The sequence below is a fragment of the Cyprinodon tularosa genome, unplaced genomic scaffold (assembly GCF_016077235.1).
Source record: "Cyprinodon tularosa strain WSP-4 unplaced genomic scaffold, ASM1607723v1 ctg420, whole genome shotgun sequence".
Taxonomy (NCBI): domain Eukaryota; kingdom Metazoa; phylum Chordata; class Actinopteri; order Cyprinodontiformes; family Cyprinodontidae; genus Cyprinodon; species Cyprinodon tularosa.
In genome coordinates this window covers 786,242-807,532 of record NW_024039142.1, presented here as the reverse complement: position 1 = coordinate 807,532, position 21,291 = coordinate 786,242, and the positions used below count along the sequence as shown (strand labels likewise).

The 21,291-nt window shown below is 38.2% G+C and overlaps 2 protein-coding genes across 3 annotated transcripts; one reads left to right on the top strand and one right to left on the bottom strand.

The window, feature by feature from the left end:
• Nucleotides 1-1,162: 1,162 nt before the first annotated feature.
• foxq2 (forkhead box Q2) lies at nucleotides 1,163-3,351 on the bottom strand. The gene is made up of 2 exons (XM_038299232.1): nucleotides 2,459-3,351; nucleotides 1,163-1,759 (listed from the first exon to the last, which is right to left on the bottom strand). The coding sequence occupies exons 1-2, from the start codon at nucleotides 2,960-2,962 to the stop codon at nucleotides 1,382-1,384; spliced, it is 882 nt and encodes a 293-aa protein (XP_038155160.1). The 5' UTR covers nucleotides 2,963-3,351; the 3' UTR covers nucleotides 1,163-1,381.
• Nucleotides 3,352-6,756: 3,405 nt separating this feature from the next.
• Nucleotides 6,757-21,129, top strand: pias4a (protein inhibitor of activated STAT, 4a). 2 transcript variants are annotated; one of them, XM_038299229.1, is made up of 11 exons: nucleotides 6,757-6,862; nucleotides 8,927-9,308; nucleotides 9,396-9,480; nucleotides 9,571-9,612; nucleotides 10,193-10,283; nucleotides 13,991-14,119; nucleotides 14,314-14,419; nucleotides 14,526-14,599; nucleotides 14,693-14,853; nucleotides 16,278-16,429; nucleotides 18,049-21,129. In XM_038299229.1, exons 1-11 carry the CDS (start codon nucleotides 6,836-6,838, stop codon nucleotides 18,324-18,326), a joined length of 1,527 nt encoding a protein of 508 aa, XP_038155157.1. In that variant the 5' UTR covers nucleotides 6,757-6,835; the 3' UTR covers nucleotides 18,327-21,129. The 2 variants fall into 2 exon arrangements, with proteins under 2 accessions (XP_038155157.1, XP_038155158.1); XM_038299230.1 differs by having other exon boundaries at nucleotides 6,822-6,862; nucleotides 9,191-9,308.
• Nucleotides 21,130-21,291: the final 162 nt, after the last annotated feature.

The window sequence follows — 21,291 nt, the reverse complement described above, 5'->3', positions numbered from 1 at the left end:
TATTTTGGAGTCATCTCAGAGCAAAGCTGGAATTTGAATATTAAAGACAGAGGTCAATTATATGTTCTGATCAGTTTGGTGAATTGGTGAAATCTTTTTGCAGAAAAAAAAACATGTGCTTATCCATGAGCATTCTGGTTCTTATAAAAGCTGTTTTAAAGTAAATTATTGCCATTATCCATCTATATCAGAAAGGGGAATTTCTGTTTATATTTTTATCTTTTTCTTAAATATTTTACAAAACATTATTGACCAATTAAAATAAACATCTTTTAAATAAACTGCTGTTTCTTTAAAAACTAAATATGTCTGTTTTTCGGTGAGATTTTGGTATCAATAGAGTAACCATCAGTGATATAAAATGTCAGTTTTCAAAAACCTTTTCTCTAAAATTTCCACAACAGCAAAAACCTTTAAATCTGTCTTTCATAATTTGTCCGGAACTGTTTGTTAAACGCATGTCGGTTTGGATTTTTATGAATATAATATCTCATTTGTTAATTTAAACATGAAATCAGCTGTATGAGGTTGATGTTATTAAAATTTTGACAATTCATACTTTGCATCCTCCTCATTTAAGAAGATTTGATACCATAATAGCAGCTTATTTATTGTGTCTGTTTTTTTCCCCCAAATGAACAGAAAAAAAATCACATATAGGCTATGCTGCCCTTCCATCAATCTATAGTAAATCATTACTCCTTCGCTCTTCCAGCTTCCATCCCTTTCCTGTGCTCCCTACATTCAAGACCACCCATTGTCCCCACACACCTCATCCCACCCCTCCCTTATTTTTAGAGCAGCGGCTGCGGATTACACAGTGTGATAAGCTTCCTAGTTCTTGAAACTATTTCGGATTGCCGAGATTATCTGGCCTCATTTCCTTGGGTCGTCTTTGGAAAGCCAGATTTTAGGGCTCTTAGGATTCAGGATTTTGCATCCCGACAGCTTTAACTAATTAGCATGTAGCACCGGATGGTGTCCTATTAGGGGGCTCACTTTTAGCATTCTGTTAGCAAAATCTGGACGCACAATCACTAACACACACACACACAATATTTCTTTAAAGGGGCTCTGTAATAATCTTTTGAGAATGTATTCTTCCTATACCTTTAACAGCTAAAAGCTGTCTGCTGAATAAAGTAGTAAAAGAAAACACACATCATGGGAAAATTGATTATTTAATATGTTTATGACAAAACTCTGTGATATCAGAACACAAGTGGGGGAAAATACAGGAATTTTAAAATACTGAAACTTTAAGATACAATATACACTTTAACTGTCTCACAATATAAATATCATGATGAAATTTGATTTTATCGCACTGTAAAAACATTCCAACCAAACTGCAAACATAGAGTGAAGGACTTAAACCCTTTCAGGGAACAGAGGGATTGAGACCCAGCTGAAGCCCCACTTGTTGCTGCATGCTGGACCACGGCCAGTAGAGCCTAGGTGTAAAACAGGACAGAGGAAATGTCGGGACCTGAGGGCAGCACCAACAGGTTGTTCTGTGAGGGGCCAGTGCGGCGGCAGGGTGGTGAGGGGAGGTCAGGGAGGAAAGACGGATATGTGTCGCCGCCCTGCGCGCCCTTCTTCTTGCCCTCCGGCATTGGTAGTCCCCTTTAGAAAAATCTTGGTAGTTGGCAGGGTGGATTGCCCAGAAGTGACCTTTGCCGTTGTCACTTCGACCTGCTTTGATGAAGCAGTCATTGAGGGACAGGTTGTGCCGCACGCTGTTTCTCCAGTTCTTATCCTGTTGGAACATGTAAAATAAAATAAATCAGCTTAAGAAAACAAGTTATATTGGAAGTAAGTAGGAGTAGCGCAATGGTTTCTCACAACTGGAAAATAACTCATGGGGCCGCAAAGTATCAGTGATCCATTTTAGTCCTGCTGCTGGCAAGCAGGCACCATTGTGTGTCGAGAGCCTGTATGATCACAGTAACTAACAACACCCTGTCTTACGTTTTTAGCACGTCAACTAGCGATCAACTTTAATTCATTGGACGGCACCCAATCTGCTGTCACACCTGTCGAAGGCAGTGACAGTTTGCGACCTAGCAACAGGATTACTTTATTTGCGAATTTGCCAACAAGAAGATCATCTACTGTCCTTGTGAGCACCTAATTGCTTAACCACTCAGACAGATTACCTGAGCCAACTAGGTCGCTTTGCTAAAGAAAATGGTTCCTAGACCATGTTCTAATGTCTATATAAAACTCATATAGAGGTTCACAAAATTATAATTTTTGTTTGGGATTCCATTTAAAGTATCAATGTCAACATATGAGAGGAACATATTTCAAGACAGCACATTTTACTTCACATTAACACCAAATAATGACTCCAGCTTGCCTTTGCAGCTAGCCTACCTGTTGTACCGTATTACAGTTCTGCAGAACTTTATTTTTTCTTTGGTATAAACAGAAAAAAAGATTAAGATGACCATACCTTACTCTTGAAGTAAGGGTAATGGTCCATGATCCACTGGTAGATGTCACACAAAAGCAACTTCTTCTCATCAGACGCCAGGATTGCCTTTGAGATGAGTGCGATGTACGACTGATTGGGTTTGTCTAAGGATTTCTCAGAATTACAGCTTGTAGGCGATGTGGTGGTGGTCACTTCCTCCTCTCCCTCGTCGTGTTGGTTTTTGTCCCACTCCTCTTTACTGGTTTTACTTTTCCCAGCTTTGGCGTTTGGCTCTTGTAGACACGTCACCTGTTCTTTGCGTTGAATCTCCATCTCTTTCAGTTCAGGATTCTGATCATTTAGCAGACTGGTCTCCGTCTGTTTTGCTGCGCTACTTGCCGTCACTTCTCCTTTCGAACGTTCGACTCCACTATTGAACAGAAGGTAGTCAATAGTGAAGCTCAGTCCAAGCCTGTCTCTGCTTCCGTTGTGGCTGTTCCTCGTCTCCGTCGTCAGTTCCGAGTTGGTGTCTTCTAAACTCATTGCAGATGTTTTATGGGTTTTTACACTAACTGTATATCAGATTTTTTCCCGTTCATGAAAGAAAAAAATCTTCTCTTCAAAAGATCTCAGAGTTGCGATTTCAAGGTTTAAAGCCAATTGAAGAATAGAACCATTCATAAAAGCGAATGCCTCCGTGCCAACGGTTTCTTTCGCCAAAGTCTTACAGTTGACAAGATCACGGATAAAGATGAGCCTCTCAACTGTTGTTAACCTTGATGCGCTAACGCCTAACACAATGGCAGCCTGTGAAAATGACGTCAGCTGCTTTGTTGGCTGAAGAAAAATCCTTTTGCTCATCAAAAACCTAAGGCTAAAACATCTTTCTCAAGCTTTGCGTTTTCCGAGCTAAAAAGCAGTGCTTCACATTTGTGAAGTGAAGTTGGGTCTCTATTTATATAACTCTGACTTTATCCCTTCCAGAAAGGGGGCAATGAAGACACAGGGGAGGTCCAGGTAGGGGGTCCTGAATGAGGAGGATTATTTTTATTAACCTAAGCAAATCTTTGTAATTACGAGAGATTAAACACAAGATTTAGCCGGACATGGTGTGCTAAAAAGATGGCTGACTTAGAATCAAAAAGCTTTTAAATGCCAGTCTAAGACTGTTTAGCTTGTTTTGTGTGTATGTGTGTGTGTTTGTGTGTGTGTATATGAAGGGGGTGGTTTGTAAAAAGAATTTCTTTGAAAAGGCAGTATTTAATGGGCACAGTTCCTTGATTTTGATTTCAAAATTTTAATGTTATTTGAAAGTCTTGCAAAGTCTTAATATAACTAATAAAAGTGAGGAAAACAATCATGGTTTATTTAACATGAGTTTTATTCCAAGTAAAGCATTTATTATAAATATGACTAATTTGTTTACATTTCTTTTTTGTGATTTGTTTAGATATGTTTAAAATGATCTATATAAGTTTTTCAATAAAATCAAACCTCCATTTTCTTTATATAAATAAATTATTGTGTTGTATTCATGCTTCTTTCATGGTTATCAAATATCAAAATGTAATCTTTTATTATTTTTATGTGCATTTTTGTATTTTAAATACTATAATATTATATTATAATACTATAATATAATAATATTACTAATAGCTGATTTAAAAACCGTTACTTTTTAACTCTACTCACTTTTTTTAAACAGAGCTATTTAATGATTTTGTTCCAAGATAATGCAACATGCACTTAGATAGCTTTTCCTTGGGATTAATGGGTAAATAAAGTCTACTTGTTAGTATTAACACATGTTCAGAAAAGCTGATCTTCCTGATTTTTTTTTCTTCTATAAAGTGTGTATTTGGACCTGGGAAGCTGCATTTAATTTCTCAGTTAAAACAATAAAACATGACTGCCTAAACCCAAAAGTTGTGCAGATATAATGTATTTGTTTTGCAAATGATCTAATCAGTGAATATTACTTTGTATTTTAACTGCTAAATCTGTTGTTTTTGAAGTATTAGAATATTTTTGGCTTTCTTTTTCAAATAAATAGACAATATTAAAACATTTAAGAGTGCACATGAATCTAATTTGTTCTACTAAGCTCATAGAAAATATCTTGACAGTTGTATTAACTTTAAATTATAGACCATATTGCCCTCTTCTGTTTGAATAATGGAACAGGATCTTTAACATTGAGCACAGTGTCTCACACCTTCCTACTATGTATTATCAGGAGACACATTGGCTTGTTTGCACATGCATGTTCCATCAATAAAACAGATGTGGTGGAAATGTGTTGTCTTCATTCTGTGACTGAAATCACAGAAGGTTTAACATGGACCTGCCACTCACCTTTGATGCCTGTTTTGTATCATTTCACTGTCCAAATCCCCACATTGTCAAGTTTCAAACATCTAGCCTTAGATTTGAGATAACGATCAAGGTGAGCAACTTGGAGGTTTTCCTGCTTGTTCAGTTTTCTCTTCACCTTTTGCACTGCAACAATATCCATGACGCCTTCCTTTACACCTCTTCTTCTCTGCCCACAAATTGCATATGAGACAGAGATCATGACGGTGATAGCCATCCTAAAACATAGACTAGGTTGTTTTTAGAGCACACCTTTGCTATCTCTTTGGAAGATCCATTTGTCACCAAGATTTAATAGATCATCCATCATTTTTTTTCATAATGTCCACCATGATGGAATCTACTTTGTGAAATACATCTTCCCCTGCAACAAAAAAGAAAATACAAAAAACACCCAAAGTATAATAGTACCACTTCAATTTGAGATTTATCCAATAGGCTTGCAAGATTTCTCCTTTTTGTTCTCTAAATGTATTAATGGTTTTCATGATTACACACTTCACTTCTATTTTCACCAGACCACAAATCACTAAAATAGAGGTATTTGTCCCTATACTACATTTCGTTGCTTCGTACTTGTGACAATGTAATGACAATAAAGTAGAATTCTGTTCTATTCTTTGTTTATTTGCATTTTGGAGTATTTTTTTTATTGATCTATCACTGAACGGCTTTTCAGCCTCTATTAGTATGGGACTTGTTAGGCTCTGGATAATGACCCTTCCTTTACAGTTTCAGTATCTTTTGCATTTTTACGCGGCTAATATGTATTTTCATATTTTCAAAAATCTGATTTGTAACTGAATTTGCATTTGTCTAATTACTTAATGGGTTTAAATTGGGTTTTTTTTTTTGTGGATTTTTATTTGATCTGTTTATGTAATAAAATAAAATGATTTTTTGCTGTGAATCTGCTTTAACACAAATGATCAAACTGAACCATGAATAATTAGTTGCTTAGATATAATATGTAAAATAAAAAAAGAATATGTGGTGTAAACATATATTGACAGAAAAACAGAAAGAACCATTGTAACTTCAGAATAACATAAAGCAGGCTCCCACACTGAGCTTTCATAAGGCTATTCTTTTAGATCTTTATATAACTTTGTCATTTATATACAAACAACAAAATACTTGTATTAATAATAATTTTTAAAAATCCAATAAATATTAAGAATTACAGATGTAGTGATGAAAGGAGAGAAAACACATTTACTGAATGTATAACACCTAAACATTTTAAGGATAACCATTTTCTATTAATTTAAAGTCTTTTGCATTACATAGCAGCTGGTTGAAAGAAATATGGACATATTTCTACATTTGAATTAGTCTATATGTGTTTTTCATAAAATTAGAACAGCGTGAACAAAAAAAAATACACCAACTTATATCACCAAAAATATAAAGAGCTGCTATAAAGTCTGGACTGGATTATCTATGGATGTGTGCAGGTTCAATCATACACATGTGTATATATAATTTAAACTCTTCATTTAAATAACAGTATTGTTGCTTTAGAGTTTTAATTTGCAGATCTGTACAAAGGGCATGGAAATGTTTTGTTCAGTTAATTTTTTTTTTTCTTACATTAGACAAAGCTTTACTGTAGCCTCTCATGGTTGGTCACCAAACCCGAAATGGATTATTTTGCTCGGACGGGATTTCAGAAGACCATGCTACCCCCATCCACTTGACAGCCCCTGTTCTCCTTCCACATTGAATTTCAGTAGACATGACAACGTGGATTCAAAATATCTCAACATTATTAAACTTAAACATATCATATCAACAAAAACTATAAAACACTGTGAAATTCACTGATACTGAGGCCTAATGTAGAGAAAGAGACCTGCCTTTGACTATTTTTTTAAAAGGTGTACTATATCTTTAAAATACAATAATCCCGCCTATTTGAAGTGTCAGTCTTTTTTTGCGTAACCCGATTGGTCAACGCCGTACCTCTCTGAAAAAGGTTTGTCGTTTCATTGGTGGAGGACTTGTCGTCATTTGTGACTCTCGCGGTACTGCAAAGCGAAGATGGCGGCCGAACTGGTGGAAGCGATGGTAGGTAAAGCTTGGTGGCTTTTCGGTTGATGGGGAACGGTAGTGGAACTGTGAGCCTAAAGTCACACCGGCCGTGGGAAACCCGGAGTATCTGTGTGGATATTTTTAAGTATGAACAATCCTACAAATTGGACATACTGGAACCACGACGAAAAGAACTAGCATTAGGTGCTAACAAAGCTAGCCTGCTAGGTTATGTTATCCATGCAAGTGCTTGGTACATTTAGCATCACGCTGGGTGTGAGGAAAGACAATGATAATGAATTAGACCTAATTTCAATTATGTATACATTCACATGACTTCATTTGCAATAGTCTGTGGATTATATTGTTTATAAGTTGGCTTCTTGGTTTTTAGAGCCTAGCATTTAGCATCTGTCACAATGATTGAATGCTGACAGGCTAGTCTCTTGAGAGGCAAACCTCTTTATTGCCACTGTATATATGGTTAGCTTCAAAAAGGGGGAATAAAAGAACAAGGTGGTTGTGATTTATCGATCAAGTAATAGCATTCGTATTCTAATAAGCACTTATGGACAAACAATAGCACGTCGTTTCTATCGCGCTTGATGGTACTCCGGATAGATATGCAGTGTGAAGCTGTTCATGTTTGTCTAATACATCCTGTGTCTCTTAACTATGAAATAAACTAGTCATTTTTTTAGTGGCAATGGTTTATAGACTATCGTAGATCTAGTTGAGCAATAAAATACTTCTGTACATAGAAACAGCTAATCAATGCAAGATGTAAAGCAAGTCTACAGTATTAAAAAAAAATGCAGTTTCAAGGCATCTCTGTTCCTTAGTCTCCATTTCTGTACCAATGTTTACATTTAACCTTCAAAACCATGTAAACTAGAACAAACAACAGTAATTGATTTTGTTGTAGTTATTGTCTTTAAACTTTTACTAAGCTATGTGTAAATGCCCTGACTTTCAGTGGTCATAATACATTTCCGTTAATTGATATGCCATTTAGTAGGTTAATTCAATTCAGTTTATTTATATAGCGCCAATTCACAACATGTCATCTCAAGGCACTTTAAGGTTCACCAGATCATACAGTCAAATTGATTGTCATTTATTTCGAAAAAGAAAATGTTTAAAAAACAAACTCTACAGTAGATGGATGAAATATACAATATGTTTTTCATATTGTAATTCACATATTTGCAACTAGATTTTTTGCATCAAACGCTTCCCAATCTACACAATTTGGATGCATGAATTGTATTTTTTTTTACTGTAAATATTGTTCTTCTCACTCAATCCCTGCTATTGCCCCTCAGTTGCAAATTGTGGAGAGGTATCGTGTTTTTTCTGTATGTAAACCAATATTTGTAAGAAATAAACCAGTTAATTGACATTTCAACAAAGATCAAAACAAACATTCAAAATTAGTCTTTCTAAACATTGTCTCACATCTGGATAAGTTCTGCTGTGGCTGGGCAATTAATTTCTAAATGATTAATCACACTCTTACGTTAATGAAGCTGTAAAGTTTGGAAAAACAATTTTATTTTAATTTTTTTTGTTTCCCACCAATGCCCTGTTTGGGCTGCCATTGGAGAAAACAGATCAGACTAGATTTTTAAGTCATATTTGCCAGGCATAAATTCTACTAAAGTGAGGCCATATATCTTCACAATTTTTGATTTGTGATTTTAGAAAAGTAATGCAGACTTCCTCAGTAATCCCTCTTGGGTTCAGGAAAAACTGCTTTGACTCCAGTCTTTAGAAAATATTATTATGCAAGACCATTTTGGTCATTGTCACAAAAAGATACAAAGTTCAATGGAGATGCATTGATCTGATCCAGCAACGGTGTTTATATATGAATATAAGTATATAGAATATATGATAAGTATAAATAAGAATTTTAAAGACAAGCTTTCGTGAAATTTTTATTTTTTCTTCTGTTGAGCCACGTTCGCGCATCCTTCAACAGCGTGGTTTGACAGATCTGTTTTTCCAGGTTTTCCTACTATCCAGTTAGGACTTTGTGATCAAAGTTTGTGACACATGGCCTAAGCTTCTTATCGTTTTGCCTTCTCTTCCTTTTAGAACATGGTGAAAAGTTTCCGGGTCTCAGACCTACAAACGCTGCTGGCCTCAATGGGTCGCAGCAAAAGTGGTCTGAAGCAGGACCTTGTGGGTCGTGCACTAAGACTAGTGCAAACAGAGTACAGTCCAGAACTCTTGAAGAATGTCCGGCAGCTTTACGAGTCTCGTTTCCCTAAATCAGCCGCTTGGCTGCCAGCACGACGTCCGGAAGGCGTCCCAGTGGCATATTCATCCCTCAGCTCCTCTCCATCATTGACCTCACAGGGCCCAGACTACCTCAACGGGATTTCCAAACCGCTCCATCCGCCTGCAGCAGAGGTCCGGCTGGTCCCTCTGCCCTTCTACCAAACCTTAGAGACGCTTCTGCCACCAACAGAGCTAAGTGAGTGCAAACCAACTGCCTGCACTTAAGCTTTACATTATTTGTATCTTATTTATTTTTGATTTGTTTATCATTTTGTTTTTATAGTTGCCCACAACAGTGAAAAATTACAGGACAGTCAGTGCATCTTTGAATTAACACCACTGCAAGCGGACCAGATTCGAAATGCAAGGTGATAACTCAGTAATGACATGTAATTTATTATCAAAATTCTTATTTAAGTCTGTAACTTATATATAATTTTAATTATCTGTCTACACAGTGAGCTTCGCCCAGGGATCCGATCAGTCCAGGTGGTTCTCAGGTGAGTCCAACTCCATAGAATTTATTGTCCTGCCAGTTAAAGCTCTTTGTGTGGATAAAAAAAAACAAAACAAATATTGCTTTACTTAGCAGTGCTTTTTGGAAAAAATCTAATTCAATTTTGAATTTATTCTTATAATAATTCCTTAAGTTTGATTCATATAACCAAAGATTATCTTTATAGATTGTGTTTTTCACACTTCTTGCAGTGCAATGAACTACCATTTATTTATCAATTCGTTTTTGAATGTTAATATAATACTATTATTAAAATGTTGCATAACTACACAGCGACATAATTCAGGGAACAGCTAAAAAATGTTAATACCTGCAATCAAATTTTAGATCAGGTCTGATCAAAGAGAATCTCATCTAAACATTTTATTTTAATCTATTCTTGAAATTTAGATTGATACCCAGTTCTATTACTTAGGGGAGGGTGAGAGTTCTTAAGATTTCCATATTTTTTGTTTATTTTCATTTATTGCTAGATTTATTTATTTTTTTTTTATCTCTTTTTACTTATAAGCCTAATTGTCTTAGATGGTCTCCTATACTTCTGTGCTTTCTCTTTCATGCAGAATCTGTTACTCAGACCTTATTGGCGTTCAGGAGGACCAGTATCCCCCCAACATTGCTGTCAAAGTCAATCAGTCCTACTGTCATGTACCGGTAGGTTGGTTCACTCATAAATGATGTTTTAGGAAAATAAGGTAGAGCTGTTCATACTTTCACATTTTACTGTTATTTACTGTTAAATTGTGAACTCTATGTATTAGTTAGACTCCTCCCTGTTTGAGACAATTTACTTAGTCACATATATTATTACTTTGTACAGTTAAAATATATGCTTCCCACTCTGATCTCAACATTGAAAGTGCAAAGATGATTGCAGTTTGCTATATGCTGCAGCTCTACTATTGATCTGGCGTGATTCTCCTTCACAGTCATCTCTCTGGTTTATAAAACACAGTCAGACCAAAAAATGTCCAGTTAACTGCCTTGCTTAGTTCAAAGGAGAAAAGGGAAACTGGTCCAAGATGATAGAAAAGCAACAGTATCACGCAACTGATTTTTATAGCTGTTCTAGTATAATGCATGATCAGTATTTTCTTGGGAAAATATTGGTCAGGAATATATTTTGGGTTTCTCCAAACCACAAAAATCCCAGTAAATTTCAAACAAAACAAGACCCTTAAACAGAGTCTAGGGCATCCTAAAGAAAAGACCCCCAGACCAAATTTGAGCGAAATGTTTTATGCAGTTCAGTGCAGTAAGGAATGCTCTGATCTTTATATTGGAGAAACCAACCTCTCCAAAGACGCATGGCCCGACACAGAAGAGCGACCTCCTCGGTACAAGACCCGGCTGTCCATCTACACCTTATGGACAATGGACAGTCTTTTGAGGCCCAGAATGTTCACATTTTGGACAAAGAAGACAGGTGGTTTGAGAGGGGCGTGAAAGACGCCACTTATGTTCAGAAAAACAGTGGACTCAGGTTTCAGCTCTCAAAAACCTACAATTCAGCGATAGAATTGATTCCTTCCCGCCATCACCTCAACCCTGACCTCTTTACACGGGAACAGAACACCTCGCCTGTTTAGCTAGGTCAAAAATTCCCTTTAACGACCCCCCTTTCAGAGACATAGACGGGTATCGGGTATTGCAGGCTAACAAACAACTCAAACAACTCCCCATTCCAAAGAGGCTGACCCGTTCATCCGGTTCAATTTGCATGTTTTCTAAGCCAAAATAAGGGTTTGTTTTTGGTCTACTCTATGATGCTTGGAACCTAACGCTATTTCTGACATTTGAATTGAAAACGCTTCCTGGGTGGAAAATGAAATGTCTTCAAACGTTATTAGCATAATTTAGCATTAATTAATCAGCATTAATTATTTGCACATTAAGTTATAAAACATCAAAACAACCTTCCAATGCTGTCAAATTGTTATATTTGGGTTATGTATTTTTTGTATTTCAGACTTATGTATCGAGTGTAATCTATAAATCTGTTAAGGGTGTTCCGTGTTTAGATTTCAATATATTTTATGGTATTAAGTATATGCCTTTTTTTTATCCCCGTGTTATGTAATTTATTCCTGTGTGTCGATAATAAATTTGGAAGTTTAGTGTCATAGCATCTAGGGGTGGGCAATATATCGAATATCGTCGATGTATCTGGACTTTTCCCCCATACGATAGTTAAAATGACAATCGCTACCATTGAGTACAAATTTGCATGACATTAAGCAGTCTGCATCTATTTCACTGACATTTTTTTTGTTTTGTTTTTTTCCCCAAACGCTTTGAATGCATCATAAACCCCTCATTCCTTTCGTTTGCAAATGGCAAATGAATACGGTGACAGCAGGTGTTTCAGCTAAGCAATGTATGGCAGTGGCTTGGATTTCTTCTTTAAAATTCCCAGCAAATAAATATCAATGCAAATAGTTTTGAGATGCTCTGATAATGCTCTAATTTTTGAACAGTATTTCCGCTTTTGTTTTTTTTTATTTAAAGTAAATTTCTTTTTTCATGCTGCATTATTTTTTTATTATAGACAAAAAAGCCTTTTTTTATTTTGCATTTTATTTAGTATTGCGTGTTTTTGCTTAATTTCTTGCTTGGTTGCTGGGATCTTGTTAAAGGTCTAATACGGGCACCGAAAGACGTAATGTGGCAGTTTTATTTGTGTAAAACTTTGACCTGGTTAGAATAAAAAAATTTTAATTTAAAACCAAACGTTTGAAGGAGTATATCATTGCAATTATATGCACTCTAGTGTTTTTGAAGGTAATTTAAACATATTGTGATATATAATCATTAGGGATGGGACGGTTTATGAAAACCGTCCGAACAGTTCGGTTCGACTGTCTCGGTTCGGTTTGCGTGTGTTGCGTTCGGTTCATGCGCGGCTCCTTTTTCTCATAGACGACGCGGGTAAACTCCAGAGCAGAAGGTGGCGGTACTGCGACCAAAGCCAACCACCAGTAGTAAACAAGAAGAAGAAGAAGCGAAGCAGCTTAGCCGGGTGTAGCAGAAAAAAATCAGTTGTTGTGGAGAATTGTGTCGGAATGGCGAGTGGGAAAGATCAGAAGTTGGAAGACGCGCCAGCAGCACTTTATAGGTCTGCTGTATGGGACCACTTTGCATTTAGAGTGACCTACGATGACGGCGGAAAGAAAGTTGTGGATAAAAGTGCAACAGTGTGCAAGCATTGTGCAACACGTTTTGTTTATACTAACAGCAACATGACCAACATGTTAGGCTAACCCCGAAATCCCACATACACCATCAGCACTCCGCTCCGCCCCGCTGCGCTCCAGACTACCTGCACAAAGCAAAGCATACAGCCTCCGCTGTCGCTCCCGTCCACTTCACTCTGAGTTCCTTGGAGATCGTAGAGGGCATGCGCCAGATGATTAAATTCAAAGCAGCAAAACATGCGGAAATGATCCAGGGTTTCCGCGGATCATTAAAAATAATTACAATCCATACATTTTTTGGGATTTTTTTCATTAATTTTTATGGGATTTCGGTGTAACAATCAACATATACCAAACCGAAAACCGTGACCACGAAACCGTGAATTGAACCGAACCGTGGATTTTGTGAACCGTTCCACCCCTAATAATCATGTATTGCGACATATACCAACTATATCATATTCGATGTACTTCATATGGCCCAGCCCTAGGGCTGCATGGAGCTGTTTCTGTTCCAATTTTTTCTCCATGGGTATTTCTGTTTTGAACATATTTATTTCCTTAATATTATCTTCTAATGATGCCTTTTGTGTTTAAAAATAAATTTTGACCTCATTGAAGCATTTACCCCAAAACTAAAATTCAGGAACACATAAACGTGATTTGGGGTAGAATAATGATTTTTAAAAAAGCTCTTTTTTTTTTTTTCTTTTTTTTTTCCCTCAACGAAGTAAAGCACATTTCCAAACTAGGACAGTAATCTTGGTCCGTGCTGAACTACATCAGACCTTTGTGTACTTACTAGTTTCTGAGACAATTATATTAGAGTTACTTAGGTTTTTGAAACGGAGTGTATTCTATGTTGGCCGAGAGCAACGGCCTGCTAAGGCAGAGGTGAGTAAGAGAAGCGAACCAGAAATGGTCTCGAGAAAAAACAAGAAGCCTCAGCATCCTTCAGAAATATTTTCACAACTTTCTTTGGCTGATTGCTCTTCACTGGGGGGGAAGCTATACGTTTCTTATGGTGTTCTGATTTGAAACACTAGCTGTCAATGCTACTTGCTGCTTCTTTGCTCTGTTTAAATCATGTTTCATTTGTTGTATTAACATTCTCAATAGAATGTGGAACTAAATTATATTTCCCCCTTTCTTTGTTTGTGTTTGCAGGGTTATTACCCCTCAAATAAGCCTGGAGTTGAACCTCGTCGTCCTTGTCGTCCTATTAATATCACACCCTGGTTGCATCTCTCAAGCGTCCCTAACAGAGTCACCATCACCTGGGGGAACTTTGGCAAGGTCAGACTGAGATGCTGCTGGTTTCAGCTGCATGTCAGAGCAGGAGGGCAAATCTAACAGAGTCCAAAATGCGTCAATTCATGCTGGGACTTGTCGTTTTTTATGAAGTGAAATAAATGCTGTTGAAAGTGCTTTTGTTTGACATCTTATTGTTTGCCATGCTTATTTTCTTTGTTATAAATCTTCATTTTCAGCGTTACTCTGTGGCGGTGTATTTGGTGCGGGTCTTCACAGCAGCAGACCTCTTTAACCGGCTCAAGCTCTGCTCAGTTGAGAGCGCAGAACGCTGTCGAGAACGCAGTACGTTAAACGTCAAAGTGTCTTTTAAAGATCTTCTAATAGCTTTGGTATTTAAGTCATTCACCCTTTACAACAATGTGAATATTTTTCTGCTCTTTGCCACCAGTTCAAGATAAGCTTCGCTTTGATCCAGAAAGTGAAATTGCAACCACTGGCCTCAGAGTTTCTTTAATCTGTCCAGTAAGTACAACAACAAAATAAAATGTCATATTTAAGCATTATAGGCTTCAGAAAATGTGTTTTAATTTGAACCATCCTCTCTCAACATCTCAGCTGGTGAAGATGCGGCTCGGGGTGCCGTGCCGAGTTTTAACCTGCGCCCATCTTCAGTGTTTCGACGCAGTTTTCTTCCTGCAGATGAATGAGAAGAAGCCCACATGGACTTGCCCTGTGTGTGATAAGCCTGCTCCTTTTGAACTGCTTACGATCGACGGGTAAGAAGACATGGGCTAGCTTACCCCCAGATCCAACATCCTCCGTCAGCGCTCCACTCACGTACATCGTGCACAGTCCTTTTCTGTCATGTTAATCGATGAGAACCGGTTCACATCTGCCGCTGCTCCTTTGAACGTCACCGTCTACGTATGTCTTCTTTGTCCCTCACTGTCAAAATACGGAGCTGAGCTATTTTTTGCTCCGCTCCGGTCAGGCCAGGTCAAGATCCCCAATTGGAAGCGCACCCAACAGGAAAAAGAACATTAAGAAGATCCATTTCGACTAATTAAAATATGGGATTGACGGATCGGTAACTACTAATTAGAGCATGATTCTTATATATTCCTCAACACTAAGACCATTTCATTAAATGATTGGATGCAAACTATTGGTACTTCACCTTATCACGGAGAAGGTTTCTCATCTCGATCAAAATATTTATTTTATACTGAGAGGCCTAAAAGTTTAATCAAATTCAGTTACAACAACTTACAAGAGCACATCTGAAAACTTCAAAACAAACTTCTTGTGGCAGGCATGGATGAAGAGATGCTGAGTTTGGAAGTAGAGAACAAACATAGTTCTTACAAGCCAATGTTATCCCTGTTACAAAGATCCACAACAAAAAGAAAACATTTTTTATTTCTCATATTAAATTGAGCGTTCATTACTGCGTGTTTTGCTCCTTTGAATGTAATAATATCGCACATGCTCTCCTGGAGCTCTGAGAAAGTGGGAGCAGACCAAGACGGGAGGAACAGTAAAGGCTGGTGGCTGTCCTTCGCGCAGGCTGTCTGGAGCGGAGCAGGGTGTTTACGGAGGATGTGGCATTTTGGGGTTACTCTTTAAGGAACTATTCAGTGCCAATGCACATTTGGAAATTCTCAAAGTGTTCAATTCATTCCACTCTTTATTTGATCAGTAATTTTGCTCATTTGCTTTTGCCACAATCTCATTAGTTTGTTTATAATTAGATCATAAATTCTCAAAAAATTTTCATTTTGCAAAGTTTCAGTGTGACGCTAACATTGGAGAAAGTAAGCACAGCCTGAGCTTTCTTTTTTTTCTTCCTCCCCTCCCTATCAGTGATAGTTTTGGGCATGTAATGTCCTGTAGATTCTAGGCTCCTTTACTTTCTCTAAGACTGAAAGCACTGTGCTACATTTTGGCTGCTAAGTTTATTTGCATTCCTTGGGAGTAAACTAGTGTGGAAAGTCCCCATCTTAAACTTTAAGATCTGACACTTTTCAAGGATGAATTTTCCCATCAACAGATACATTGTTTGGATTCATTCTGACTTTTTTTATGTTGGGATGTTTGGATAAGGTTGCTGGATAAACACAAAAAGCAAACGTGAGCCCCTTGTTGGTGCTTGTGATTTTTTTAATGTGTGTTTTTTTTTTTTTTTTTTTTGCTGTTCTAGGTTATTATCTGAGATTCTCAAAGAGACGAGTGAAGAAATAGAGGAGATCGAGTACCTAACAGACGGCTCCTGGCGACCAATCAGAGACGACAAGGAAAAAGACAGAGAAAGAGAACGAAGCAACACACCGGAGTACCCGGTTGTTGATATGTGTACGTAACTAAACCTGTTCCCTCTCACTATAGATGTTTGTATTGTGTCCCTTGTAAAGGTTTCCATGATGATTTAACTTTTGCACATTGTGCTACATTGCAACCACATCCTTAAATGTGATTGAAAGCAGGCCTTTTAATCTGATCTCCCTAAATCAAATCCAGTGCAGCCATTCAGAGGTGAGCTGTAAATGGAGTACATTTGTGTATAATTTATATAGGTGTTATGTGAAGGCATCAGTGTCTTTTTCTCAAGGGGAGATCCTGCCAAAAGGCCCAATGGTAACTCTGGAAAGGTTTCAGAGAACAGCAGCAAAGATGAGGGATTATGAACAGGCCTGACCTGAAGCTTGGCTTCTATTCCACAGTATTTTAAAGCCCCGTTTGCACTACCTTTGAAAAACCGATCCATGCCGAGACCGGTCCCAGCTCGGATCAGTTAACCAGGCTGAATGGCGGCGCCCATCACATTCAGAAAGTTATGCTTGATTATTATTGCTGTACTTCGGTGTCATTATTTAAAAAGCCATTACTTAAAATGTTGCGTGGTGAAGATTTCGATTGTTGTTTATAGTTGAAGAAGTTGTTCTTCTTCTTCTGTTTCCGGAGGGGCATTACCGCCAACTACTGGAATGGAGTGTGAATCGGGATGTGCAGCCAGACGGAGATGATGCTTTCTGCTCATGCCCTCTTGTTATCAGAGAACCGAGCCAGGGAAAAACCGAGCAGAGCCCACCTCTGGAACTGGTCTGCAGTTATCTCGGTTCGGTTGTGTCTAGCTCTGTTCAGTTCAGTTTGGTTTCCATTTACACACGATAAGTTACCTCAGTTACTGAGCTTGGACTGGTCTCGGCACGGTTTTTCAAGGGTAGTGTAAATGGGGTATAAGTTTTGGTACTTTTATTAGATCTACTTTGGTCTTAATCAAGGAAATTATGGATTATACAAAGGTGGATGCTTCCCTGGCATAGAGGCATGTGAGGAAGCTTTAACTATGTCATTCAGAGTTAATGAGAAGATGGAGCAAGGTATTTATAAGGGTACAATGAATTTAACTTTTTACAGGCTGTAAGAGGCTATTCTGAATTTGGAGGTTCACTGTCCTGCAGAATAATGAGCCTGAAATTAGCCAGAGCTAGAATAAGATCATATTCATGTTCTAGACTTGCCTGCTCAAAGTTTTAATGCTAAATCTGTTTCCTGGCAAGACTTAAAAATTGATTTCAAAGGAAAATTCACCTAATGTGTGCTTTCTTTAAGCATTTTAAGATATTAAGCAAATACCTCAGTCTTTATGCAAACAGCTGTGGAGACACCCTGACAGTCTTGCAGCTGTAATTCCAGCAAGCGGTGATTCTTCAAAAGATTCACCCTGAGCAATAAATGAAAATGTTGAACCACTTTTATTCGTTTTTTTTTTCTAATAACACATTAGAAAATCATGAATGTTTTTCAATGATGTTCTACTTTGTGCTAGTCTATCACATTAAATCCCCCCCCCCCCCTTTTTTTTTTTTTTCCTTTTGCAAATTTCAAAAAGTTTTTAGTGAAGATAATACTTTTCGAAGACACTGTATGCATTTTTTTTGTTGCTATTAATTTTTTTCCGGTTTTCTCAGGCATTCCTGAAGCAAACGGACATTCACCTGCGCATAGCAGCACCAGTCAGTCGGGTAGGTCTGGAAGCGGCTCTGTGGGGATGCCTGGAGCCACAGGAGGTTCTGCAGCAGCGCCGGCAGCTGGAGGAGTAGTGGTAGATCTGACTCTGGACTCCTCCTCTGAGGAGGAAGGTGGCGAGGCTGGAGGGGACAGTGATGACACAGAGGACAGCGCTGATAGTCCAGCCCCGAAAAGGGGCCGATACAACTACGACAAGGACCTGGTCACTGCATACTGACCCTGCAGCTCTGTCCCTCCTCACAGACTGACATGCTGAGGCAGAGAGGCAGGAGGCGGGGCTTGAAATTTGAGGACAGGAACACAGTCACCCTCTAGATGCCACAACTGTCTGGTCCTCGAGCATCAGAGCATTTTAGCAGCTCTAGTTTGATTTCAAACAAAATAAACACACACTCAAACATGTTCTGTCATGACTCTTGAGCTTAGAGTGAGAGGGGTCCTCTTTATCTGCACATCTGTGGAAGCAGCTCTGTTTGCCCAGTCACCACCTTGCAGAGAGACTCTGTACCGTCCTGCCTCCACTAGAACCACTGACCGGATCGAGCATCCCCCCCTGCTCCACCTCAGCCTTTTTCCCCTTCTCAGATTCCTCCCCATCCCTTTGTATAAACCCCAAATGACCGGCTCTTTTAGCCATGGACTGATACTCACTCTTTGCATCTGGGTTTTGTCACATTGTTTAGGAGCTTGCAAAATAACCGGCTTCTTGGTAGCTTTTTGATGAAGGGTTAAAAAAAAAAAAAAGAAACTTAAGGCATGAAATTTTTAGAGGACAACAATATTTTGGGAATCTATAACAATGATTTAAAATTTGAGTTATCATTCTTAGAAATTCATCTTTATGGTCACCATGGCGTCTGCTTTCAGTTTTTACTTGGTCCTAAAGAGAACCTACCTCAGTCATTAAACGCTTTGCAGACTGGCCAGGGAGTTGGTTTGAAACAAGTGGACAGACAACAGTTTCTAAATCCAATTTTTTTCTGGCCTTTTTTTTTTATATATATAAACACTTTTCTATCCTTTTGTTCCAACCAGCCATTTTCTCTTCACAGCAACAATAAAACCCATTTGAACGGTAGTCGGTGTGAGTATTACCAGGCCAGTGGTGGCGATGAGGGAAGCAGAGATTTGAGAGTTAAAAATATTCAGAAAAAACAAATGGAAATTTAGGAGTCCCACAAACATGTTATACATCAATGTGACTGTACTGGTATGGTTCTAAAGCAGAAGCGGTTGTTGGCAGGAGCTGGTTATGGAGGTTTGGTGCCTTTTTTATTTAATTTTTTTTTTTTTTTTTTTTTTAAGGGGGCGGGTGGTTTGTTAAGTGGTGGAGATTTAATCCCATTACCTTAAGTCCATCTTAGGAAGCCAGAAAGGCGAGAGCTCAGTTTGAGGTGTTTTAGTTTTTTTCCTGCTGAGTGTTTTGAGTCAAATTAACAGATCCGGATGCTAAATGCTGATAACTTTTCAGCTTGGAATTATTTATTTGATATGTATTTTTTTATAGTTGCTGGTTAGTTGAGCAACCCTTGGCTTCAGCTTGTGCTGTTACTTTCAGTGGCATCTGGACTTGGAGGGATTTTGCTGTGGGCAACTGATAGCTTGAAGGTCAGTGGCTCTACTCTGGATAAAGAGTGCTAGCTAGATCAAACTCTGCGTTAATGCATTTTTCTGATGCAATAATCTTCACCCCACCCCTCCCTACTTGGTCACAAAGGGTCCTGTTTGCATCCGACAGCTGCTCCCTTCCTCTCCAACCCTGTTTTTCAGGCTCTTATCTAAGTGAGGTTGTATCTATTAGCTGGAGTAAAATGAGACCATATTTGCTGCGTTCTAAAGACTCTAATGTATCTCAGCCTCTGCACTAGTGTAAATATTTGATGCCTGCCTCCCGGATAAAGATGCTCTGCCTAGATGTTTAGGCTTCAGATTTATTTCTTGTATAAAAAAAATCGTGTTGCTAGAGGTCTGCTTTTATGTAATACTTTGAGATGTTTTGGGTTTTTTTTTTTTTCTTAGTCTGAAAGACTCTTGTGTAGCAAATGATAAACAGGGACTTTTAAACCAGTTCTCATATATTACTCTAGGAATCCAGGACAGGTCTCTATGAAAGTTGCAGTGCTGCTTCACTGTGAGAGTGTTGGGTTCAGTCCAGGTCCACAGGGTGTGCTCTCCATGTTGCAGTTTTAACAGGTTGATCTTCTGGTTTTCTTTAGCCTGGCTCAGGTGCACTGTAATCACCCGTGGTTTTGGATTCTGAATGTTGCAGGTGCATCGTCTGAGTAGATGGCTCAAGAGTAATTCATTCAGATCTTGTCTTCCATTTTTTTTTGTTTCCCCTCCCTACCTTGAAATGCATATGGAATAGATACAAAGGGGAACGATGATGGCGATCCACCCTAAACCGACGGCACTTTGCCTGTAAGAGAGAACAGGATACTCCATAGAGGGGTCTTTGAACCAAAATGGAGAACTCTAATACTGGTCTTTCACTTGGAAATTGCAATTTATAGACATAAAGATGAAGTTTTTTTTTTTCCTTCATTTATTGTGAGGTGGTCTCTGACTTCTCGTGGGCTGATGGTCAAAGATGAGGCGGTGTGGGTTGCTACTGTGGAACTGAGCCTCAGTTCTTTTTGTAGTGGCATCCATTATTGAAAAACAAATCGTAAGGTAATATGCGCAGAGGCTTACAATTGATGTAAATGTTTTGTTTTTGTTTAGTTTTTTTTTATATGTTCCTATTTAGACAATAAAATATTTTATCAAGCCTTGAATTGCCTTCGATTCTTACAGGCAAACAGACAATAAGAAGCTGTTGAAATGCAGCGCCACTGGACTCCTGATGCCACTGAGAACTGAAAGGACCGGTTAAAGTGGGGATTTTCCTTTGTACCAAATGCACAGATGTGGTGACACGTTTGTTGCCTGTCGAGGATGAAACTGTAAAATTGGAAATGATCGTATTATAACAGCTGTTATTGATGTGTTGAATTAATTAAAGTCAGTTCTTAAGAAAAGGCTCTGGTCTTCTTTTTGTTTGTATGAATGTGAATGTGTCTCGCATTAGTTTTCATATCCACAAGTGGCTGTGAGTGAAGCTTTTCCACCTATCTGGTTTTGATGATCTCTGTGACCGTAAAATAACCACATACACAGAAATAGGCCTGTTTTCTACATCT